At 35.1% G+C, this 10,381-nt stretch overlaps 1 protein-coding gene across 1 annotated transcript; it reads left to right on the top strand.

Moving 5' to 3' along the window:
- The first annotated feature begins 1,751 nt into the window (after positions 1-1,751).
- Positions 1,752-10,196, top strand: LOC132270886 (protein NEDD1-like). Its single transcript, XM_059772089.1, has 10 exons — positions 1,752-2,201; positions 2,357-2,469; positions 3,313-3,573; positions 3,703-3,807; positions 4,391-4,456; positions 4,632-4,853; positions 6,473-7,018; positions 8,619-9,221; positions 9,545-9,724; positions 9,802-10,196. The coding sequence occupies exons 1-10, from the start codon at positions 2,045-2,047 to the stop codon at positions 9,907-9,909; spliced, it is 2,361 nt and encodes a 786-aa protein (XP_059628072.1). The 5' UTR covers positions 1,752-2,044; the 3' UTR covers positions 9,910-10,196.
- Positions 10,197-10,381: the final 185 nt, after the last annotated feature.

The raw sequence follows: 10,381 nt of genomic DNA on the forward strand, positions 1-10,381 counted from the left end.
GCGTGCACAATCACGCAAACACCACTCATCCTAAAGTCTTTAATATATTTGGTGCGTGTAATGCATCCAAAGGATGAGGAGCGACAATCCTCACAATTGCAACAGTTGCTAGAAACTCTAATTTGCAAGTTCACAAACACTGTTGGTTTTACATCAATGGTTTATGCTCATTATAAATGTCCTTGTCATCCTTGTTGTTGGTGGAAGGATTTTGAGAGGGATGCATAACCAATGGCAAATTCAGGAATTGTTAATAGGTGGGCTAATATTTTTTTGGGTGAATTAATACTGGTAATATTTTCTTTTTTTAAGCTGGACTAAAATTTATTATAATAATAAAAAAAAATTGGAGTGGGCTTGAGCCCACCAAAGTACCCCTTGAATCTGCGCATAACACTCAAAAAGAGTAGCACTAGAAGGAGCAAGAATTCATTCTCTCCGACTTCAGGATTCTCTCCATTGTCAAGACATTTTCGTTGATACACTCGGTACGTGGACAACATCGTATCACGTTAATGATCAAAAGTAAGGATTGATTCATTAAATCGGGAGGAAGAAGAGATATCACTAAACTACAATCCATGAAAAACTTTTCATATTATCTTACTTTTAGAATCAACATTACATTTTATATTCTTTATTTTCTTCTTCTCGATATAGGTTTTATGATTTTTATCCTTTTGAATGCACCAGATGACTCTGGTCACTGGTATTAGTTTCTTCCTTTTCGCGTGTTAGGGCATGAATGATCAACTGTGTGGGGTCCGGATTTCTAATGGGTTGGTATAGATCTTCCTCATATGATCCACCATGGATCCAAGTTGCATCGGGAAAATGAGGATGCAGAATATGGATCGGATTCATTTAACCCACAACCGGTCCAAAACCAAGCATATATATATATATATTTATTTATTTATTTTCACAAGCATATTTTAGTTTATTTTAGTTTGCTCTTTATAGAATTTTGTTCAGAATCATATATCTATATGGATCTTGACGATAAATAAATTAAGACTCTGATTTACATGAATTCCTTCAAATTTGTTCCATTTCGTCCCCAAGTTGACATGCATGTGTGTGTCACTGTGTGTTATGTTTTTGCTGCCGCTTTTTATGCAATTAAGCAACGTTTGCAGGTAGTTTAATTTGATGAAATTGAGAGTATGATGGGTTATAGGTGAAGCGGCGTTTGGTTGGTACAGTAGACATTTTACAAACCCTTCATACTTTTCTTTTTTTAACCCTCGCAAGCAAATATAAATTTTATTTAAACAAAATTAATCTTTTTACTATATTGTATCCCAACCTAATTTAATTTAATTAAGCAAGGTTATATGAAATAAGTTACAATGATTAGAATTGTCATAAGAGATTAGAGTGTGTGGAGTCCACCGCTTCTCACCTCTCTATCTCTTAATTGGTGTCATAATGTCGTCAATTATAAACTTTTCAAATTTCAAAATTCTCCATTTTAAACATTTTTTAGTGACTATATATATCATTGCAATATCTTCAATTATAAACATTTTTTTTTTAATGTAAATTTATCTTTTTACTATGTCTTTTGCTGACCCAATTTAAATTTAAACAAACTCGTTCCATTAAAAATAATATGAAATATCTTTCTTAGAATTTTCAAAATTGAAAAAGTAGATATTATATATATATATATTCATTTTTTCCACTACTCTCCAAAGCAACTTTTAATGGAACTTCCTCGGGTTCAAATTGGGTACAAGGACGTTCAAACGGACTCGAATAATTACAAAGGCGCCCCCGTTCACCTTTTGAAATCTCTCTCTCTCTCTTCTCTTTCTCTCTCTACATTTGGTAGGGTTTCACACATCAATAGAAGAAATGATCAAATGCACTCGCTACTCTACACCTTTTGCCCCAAAATTAGCTCTGTACTCATAATTCATTCAATAATTTCACTTCTAGATTTCCATAAGTCTCAAATTTCGTGTCTTTAGGTTTATGTGAACCCAAATTTCTCTCAAGCGCACACACTCCCTCTCTAATTCTATGTAGGAGAGAGATCATGAACTTCACGGATCCATCAATGGCACTACTGGCCGCGAGTGGCGGCGACACCGTGAAGCTCTTCGATGTCTCCGTTGAGCCCGGCGATCCTTGTACATTGAGCTACACTCCTTCGCCGGGTTTCCAAGTCAACTCGGTGAAGTGGAACCACACTAGTGAGCACATTAAATATAGACAGTCTTGTTCTGGTTAATTCGATTTTTGTTTTGTTGTAACTTGAAAAATAAATGCAAAAGGTTTTGATTTTTGTGTTCAATTTTGCTCAATATATTCTGAATTGGGTTTCCAAATTGGGATGCACTTGTTGCAGATTTGGTCGTAGCTAGTGCCGGAGATGATAAGAAGATATCGTTGTGGCGGAAAAATGGGGAGAGTATGGGGACCATTCCAGTGGCCGGCACTGACGGTGGTGACAATGTTGAGGTAAATTTTAGTCTCACCTATGTTTATAAGGGGTTAGTTCATAACATGATTTCCAAATATAGGCTTTCTGAGAAATTGGATAGCTAGATTGCTATTTTGATTAGAAATAGAGTGATCATAATATCTCTTCAATGGGAGATAGGGAATAGGTCAGAGTTGGACCTTATTTCATACATTTGTGTCTTTATCAAAGAAGTTATATATAATTTTAGTGCACAAAAAAAAAAAAAAAAAAAAAAAAAAACAAAAAAAAAAAAAATTGAAAATTGTTGATCACGGTAGAAATAAGTTTATGACTTTGGTTACTGGTAATCTTAAATTCCTTTTTGCCTCTGTTTATTTCAAAATAGAATGTCTTCAGGTACACTTTATAATATGTTTTCCCCAAACTTAACTGGGAAATATTCGTCAAGATAATATGAGTCTTATAGACAGAATTTTTCTTGTTAACATTTCTAGGAGCCTTATGTTAAAACAAAATAAATCTTATTGTGGTTCAAATTTGGATCTGAATGGCCACATTTATAAAAAGAAATAAAATTATGTTTCATGTACGGTGGTATTGGTTACTGAACTTCCTACTTTACGTTAGTGACGGTTAGGAGTGAGAATTTCATTCCATGTCAAAATTGTCACTTGCTAATTTATGAACTCGAGTAGATACTTAATTGGATGCAATTCTAAAGTGTGTTGATACACAAATGGGTACCTGTGTACTTTTTAGGTGTTATTGTTGTATTTTATTTGTTACAAATTTGTGACTGTTGGATTTTTTTTTTTTTTTTTAGTTAGTCCAATTCTGCTTCTCTTTCTTTATTAATTATTTTTAATTGTTATCTGCAGGAATCTATAATGAGCATCAGCTTTAGCAACAAGGGGTCTAGGTACATATGTTCTGGGGGAAGTGGTCAAGTTGTAAGAATATGGGATTTGCAGAGGAAGCGTTGTATTAAATGGTTGAGGGGTCATACTAATACAATAACAGGTGCAATGTACAATTGTAAAGATGAGCACTTGGCTTCCATCAGTCTTAACGGGGATCTTATTCTTCACAACCTTGCTTCTGGTGCAAGGGCTGCTGAACTCAAAGATCCTAATGATCAGGTTGTTATTTCCTTCCAACTTTGGTTTGAAAGCCACTAAGAATCTGGGTAATGATTTTCTAGTGTCTATTATGTGTATTCTTTTGTTTTCTGAAATGCTAAGTGTTTGTCTGATATTTTTTATGATCAGGTTCTGAGAGTGCTTGATTATTCTCGTATTAGCAGGCACCTTTTGGTGACAGCTGGTGATGACGGGTCTGTACATCTATGGGATACTACTGGTCGCAGCCCGAAGGTGTGTAATATGATATATATTGTTTTAAGATGATGAAACTTGAGTGACCACATAATATATTTCCTTCTTTGTTATATCTTTGTGCATTAACCTGTTGACAGCATTTAGGCTATTTGCTACTCTGAAATTGTATATCCATAATATATTCCTGAAAAATTGTACTCCTTTCATGTTTATTTGTTATTTGAATATTCCTGTTAAAGTACTGCAAAGTGTTAAGAGCAATTGGGGGTCTATAGCCAGCCTATAGTCCAGAGACAACTCGGGCTATCCACAAAGTGATTCTCATACATTTCACACTTCAGAAACTGTGTTATCACATGGGTCAGTCCTCTTGTGCTTTAAATGGTGTAATGGGAGAAATTTAGGACCATTTTTGGGGGTAAGATGCTATTTACTAACAGCAACCTCAATTTAGACTTTAGACACATTGCTCGAATCTGTAAAATTGAATTACCACATTTCACATCATCACCTATGTATTGTAAGGATCTTGGATAATTTTTTTATAGTTTTATGTCTTGTGTTTTAGGTAACAAAAGATGTTTCAGGTTTCTGATTGGTTATTTTTTGCTTTCCACAGGCTTCTTGGTTGACGCAGCATTCTGCACCAACTGCTGCTATTAGTTTCTCACCATCAAATGATAAGGTCTCTTCTTTACCATATCAATTAGCCTTATTTCATATTTGTGTTGGAGAGGGAGAGAAAACTGAATCTTTTAAATTACTGTGATCATTGTTTTTTAAGCTCAATTTCTTGGGTTCAAAATATGGCTATATCATCCTGTTGGCTTATATCTTTTTCTCCCATGGCACTGTGGCAGGTTATTGCTAGCGTTGGTCTGGATAAAAAGTTATACATTTTTGACTCGGGGACTAGGAGATCCGTATTTTGCATTCCTTATGAGGCACCTTTCTCTTCAATGGCTTTCAGAGACGATGGTTGGACACTGGCAGCTGGAACAAGTAGTGGCAGGGTTGTATTTTATGATGTTCGAGGAAAACCACAGCCTCTCACTGTTCTTCGTGCTTATAGCAATTCTGAGGTGTTCTTTTCCTTCAATTATTGATGTTGATTATAGAGAGATCTATAGGTTTGAAAATCGCTAATTGCTCGCTCACCATTTGGAATATTTTTGCATACAATAGCATATAAGGAAGTGTAATTAGATTTACTACTAAATGACACTGGAGTATTAGCTGACGATATGGAACAGGACTGAAAGCAGTGGGTCTTCCTTTCTTTAGGCTTTAAGAGCCGACTATGGCTTTTGGTCACGACTACTACCAACTTTTTGGAAGAAAAGAGTATGCAGACCATTGAGATTTACGGATCTCTCTGCCAAGATCTCTACCATCAGTTTCTATTCAAGAGGGACCTCCCTCGGGAACGTGTCAAGGTTCAGAGTTTACTCGTTACTCATTATATTAAAAAAACGTGTCCTTCGGCGAGGGGCTACTGTTCTAGAATGGCTATTCGTCAAATTGCTCCTTATGGATATGCTTTGCTTTCTTTTGCAAGGCTAGGTTGTTCTAGAATCATTTGTTTTTATGCATAAGATTGTCACATTAATCTGATCCCTTTCATCCCTCCTTTCTTGTCTATTCAGAAAAAGAAAATATTTTCGCTTGGGAAATGTTATCTTGAAAAGGATAAAAGCCATGATCTTCCCATCAAGGAAATGCATATTCATCAAACTATCTTATTTCATATCTTCCTTTTTCATCTATGATCATTGGCTCATTGCTCTATCTCCAGCAATCTATTATGACTGATTTTTAATGTCCAGTTTCTTTGACACTTCTAGGATTGAGAGTCACAGTTTTGGCCCCAATCTTTCATCTGTCTGACCGTATTATTTTATGCAAACTTTTTCTTTCTTCTTTGCAATATTTGAAGTTTGGACAATTATATTATTTTTAAACAGCTTACATTGTTTCTAATTCCATTTCCATCCTCAAACTTCACCTTGGCATATTGTTTTTCAGTGTATGCCGGCTTCTGAAAATTTTCATTTGTTTTCACATATTGAAATATACAAAATTGGTAGTTAAAAATTAATTTTATAAAGTTCTTTGCGTGCTTGTAATACTTATTTATATTAAATGTTAAGGCTAAGTAACATCTAAAAATGGAAAATTCAAAACAATAATTTGAGTATATTATGTTCAGAAAACCTTTTTTAATTCCTTCAGGCAATAAAAGCATGTCATTTATAAATTCTTGAGTTTCCTGATCCTATTATCGATTCATTTAGGGAGGAGGACGCTCCTTAAATTTCTATACTGTAGATGCGGTGCCCTGTTTTGTCTGTTGGGATGAATTCACTGGTGGGGCACTTATAGGGTTGGCCGGATGGATTTTGAACCATGAGTTAAATATACTATCAGACGATAGAATTATGTGATATATTCAGTACAAAATCTTAGTGGTGTGTTTTACGTGTGTACACATGTATGTATATAAAATAACAATTGATGTTAGAAACATGCTCATTTCATGGGTAGTTGTATAATAGTCTTATCAGTGATCAATTTAAGAGTATCATCACTTGGCAATGGGTTCATATTGACTATACAGCTTTAGCCGATTGACAGTTCTGACTGTATTTTCCTTTAGTTAAGCTCTTGCTTGTAAATAATATTTTATCATGATTCTCATCAGGCTGTCACAAGTCTATGCTGGCAAAGATCAAAACCTGTAAACGTAATTGAAACCAATTGCACAGCTGAAACTGCTCTTCTGGGAGGTGCTGTTGAAGATTCAATCCTTATGCCTGACCCACTCCCTTCTGTGTCATCATCAAGCCTTTCAATACCCACAACGGTATCTGGTTCTCGAAATCCATCTTCCTTTTTAGCAACCAGTAGCAGATCTATATCAAGCATGCTAAATTCATCTACAGCAGAGGAAACACCACTTCGAAGCACTTTGTGGACTGGTGGAACTTTGGGAAGATTACATGCTCCTCGTAATTATAACTTCAAGGATGACATGGAGGTGTTTTCCCCACTTGTGGAAGTTCATCCGGTTACACCATCACTTGATAAGCTGTGGGATGAGCGCAAGGGAGCAAAGGAAGATCATATAGCCGTTGAAAAGAAACATTCTCTGCTGTTTCCTTCATCTAGTAGGAGATTTCCTCTTTCAGAGGAAGGGGAGAATGATCATCCAATTTTTGACTGGAAGTCTAGTTCAACTTCGAAGCAGGTTCACTATTTGCCTATCTGATTCCTGATGATTTTAAATTAATTAGAAGGCATGAATCATCTTCTCATTACGTTATAGATAAATATTGTCTTGATAAGTCTGGTCCTTGCCTAATATATACCAATTTTCATATGAAGAGCATGAATTGTTCCTTCGTTAAATCATGCTGTACACTTGACAAGTTAAGGATTTTTTTGACCTTTTAGCCTGTGACACTCATAATGCTCTTCAGGTGGCAAAGTTCCAAGATTTGAGAACTTCTCTAGTTCCCAATGAAATGTTTTGATTGTTCAGATAGATTACTGTATATTCTTGCAGGGGTTTACCCCTCATTTTTTTCTCAAATGAACAATTACAATATACACCAACAGTAAGATTTATTGACTGTAGTCCATAATCAAAATGTTCAGGTGATATATGACCTATGGAAACATTAATAGAAATAAAATAGTGTAAAAACTGAAAAGACACAATAGAGACAGAAAACACATAAAAACTGAAAGGAACTCTAAGATGAGTAAATAAATATTGCTACATAAGATGGGTTGCAGCCTTGCAGGATTCAGTGTAGGCACTACCACTACTTTATATAAGAATGTCTCAGAGTTTGATGTCAAATATCTGTTATTGTCCATATATTGTTAAAAAATCAACATCATACAGCTAGATTAAATAATATGAAGAAATTGTTTGTTATTCTTTGCATAACATTATATTTTTATCTTTACGTTCACTTCCTTCAGCTTCCTCACATTCAATTTATAGAAAATGGTTATCATGCATTAATTGGATAATTAAAAAACCATATCCAAACTAAAAATAAATAAATCTAGGGCCAAATTTTTTAAGCCGTACTTCATTTTCAGCTTTTGACTGCATCTACATTTCATTGAAGTATGATTTATGATATAAAAGGAAAAGAAATGAAAACAACATAAAACCTACTTTATCTGAAAATTAACAAATCTATCCTCAAATTGTAAACTACAAGCTAAGTTGGTATTAATGAATACCTAAATATTCAGTGATCTAAAATATAAGTTAAAGGGGAAAAAACCCCACAAATTATTATTATTTTACTTTCTTGCAGTGCCTTTACTGAAATGGTGCAAAACCAAACAAAATTCAAACTTGTATAAATTTAAAGATGTGATTAAATATAGTCAGATTATGAATGTCAAGTGTTAACGTGGGGTGAAGGTTGTTATAAAGTATAACAAAAAGATGTAGTGTAGCTTTGGTGTCAGAAATACATCACCTATTCAAGTTCAAAATCCATGTTGTATTGTCACCAATATCTAATTAACATTACCCGCTATATATTTGAGTTTGTCATAGTTATTGTGTGGAAATGGTAATATATGACCTCTTGTTAGAGCACACCAGTGTACATCTGATAATCAAAATTAATGGTCTCTCTGCACTTTATACGTGAAGTTTTCTCTCTTCATTTACATTTAAAGAATTTCTCTCTAGATGCATGATGGCATCCATTTTTCTTTTTGCGGTTGGATGTCAAAACTGGAAAGTTTTCCTTTCATTCCCATTTAAAGAATTTTTCGCTCTAGTAGGGTTTTTAATTTATCATCCCTTTATGCAGGATGACATCCGTTCTACTTTTTCACAGCTGGGATCTACTCCTGCTTCTTCCAAGAGTGATGACGACTCCTCTATCACTCCTCCAGAAGCTTGGGGTGGCGAGAGATTATCTGATAAATTTTCCCATCATCGTCAACAAGTTGGTTTTCCTTCTCGTTTTGCAATGCTGTCATCTAGTAGTCTGTCGTCGGGATCAATATTTTCTGGATTACAAGATCTTTCTTTGTCTACAAGCCAGATGAATATGAGCTCCCTAACAAGTTCAAGCCTGAGCCTAGCAAATATTCGTAGCAGAGACACCTCCTCCAATCAAGAGACTTCATTAGGTTTTCCAGAACATGCTCCCCATAGTTCCACATCGCTTTCTACTGGACAGGCTAGCCTCGAATCTCTGGGACCTGCATTAGCCCTCCCACGAAGATTTTCCACATATGCAGAGAGAATAAGCACTATTCCATCCTTCAGCAATGGAACAATTCTTTCGGTGGGCTCACCAAAAACTAAGAAAACAGGAGTTGAAATGAGGGAAGAACTTTTGAGTAGCTTGTTGTCAAGGCCTGACATATCATCTGCTACAGAAGCAGTGATTCTTCCATCTATGAATGTAAGAAAAATCATCATATCATATTTAAAATTTTGCTTGTGCCTGCATCTGACCACTGAGTTGTTACTAAATATGAGCTTGACAGATCATTTGTGATGATTCATCAAGATAATTGTTCACCATTGTTTTTTTCTAAAGAGAAAGGATCATGTGTTGATCCCATTTGGTACACCGCTTTGATTGATTGTTGTCGTTCAAACTAAAAAAAACGTGAGGTGGTGAAGATGTCTTTGATGATGAATCATTGCAAATGTCTTATGTTTGTTTTTTTTTTTTTTTTTTGCTTATACAATTCAACTTGCTAATACGTGTAATATTGACAGGGTGGAACTGCAGTACCCCAGAAAACCCAATCTCAGCCTGAACCACAACAGGGAACTTCCTTTACACTACAGCTGTTTCAACGCACTCTCGAAGAAACTCTTGCTTCTTTTCAGAAATCCGTTCATGAAGATATGAGAAATCTTCATATAGAAATTTTAAGACAGTTTCATATGCAGGAGGTATATATCTGTGCCTTTTGTTCTGGCTGATTCTTTGTCTAGCTTTTGCTCATGGGATTATTGGCGTCATTCTGCAGATGGAAACGTCAAACATGATGAACTCGATCCTCGAAAACCAAGCTGAGCTAATGAAAGAAATCCGGTCCCTCCGGAAAGAAACCCAGCAACTCCGCCAATTACTATGAGCTTAAGCAAAGATTTTGCTCCTGTTCCATTTTTGAGTGGCTTTGTTACATAAAAAAGAAAAGGTCTGGTAATGGCGCTCTAGCTTAATTGCTATTGGCAGCTATTGTACCTAGTGACAACAGGGGTGGAAAGAGAATTCAGCGTTGCCAGCTGGGTTTAAAATACGTATAGATGTGATTGATTTATTTGTTATGGGTGGTGAATTCATGTACAGATTTTGTTATAATACACTTGTTACAAACTCGTTTCAGCTTCATCTGTAAATGGTGCTAATGTTATTCTTTAATCTTGATTCTTGACCTTGTAAATATTTCAGGGTGTGTGAAATGAATCAAATTATCATCTGTTGTTAACTACACACTTTTCATGAAACATTTAGCTAATACGTCAAACAGATTCATGAATGAATCCTAAGATATTTGAGCTTAATTGCATAGATCACTTCCAACTGTATAACATATAGTATTAAAT

Source organism: Cornus florida, unplaced genomic scaffold (assembly GCF_030987335.1).
Source record: "Cornus florida cultivar Cherokee Brave unplaced genomic scaffold, ASM3098733v1 CherokeeBrave_3.0.0_Hap2_Chr08, whole genome shotgun sequence".
Taxonomy (NCBI): Eukaryota; Viridiplantae; Streptophyta; class Magnoliopsida; order Cornales; family Cornaceae; genus Cornus; species Cornus florida.

What these genes read in the sequence shown, in the direction of transcription:
- LOC132270886 (XM_059772089.1), top strand. Translation starts at nt 2,045, where the DNA reads ATGAACTTCACGGATCCATCAATGGCACTACTGGCCGCGAGTGGCGGC. An exon ending in TCAAAGATCCTAATGATCAG is followed by an intron (nt 3,574 to 3,702) that starts GTTGTTATTTCC and finishes TTTTATGATCAG; the next exon opens with GTTCTGAGAGTGCTTGATTA. An exon ending in GTGCTTATAGCAATTCTGAG is followed by an intron (nt 4,854 to 6,472) that starts GTGTTCTTTTCC and finishes GATTCTCATCAG; the next exon opens with GCTGTCACAAGTCTATGCTG.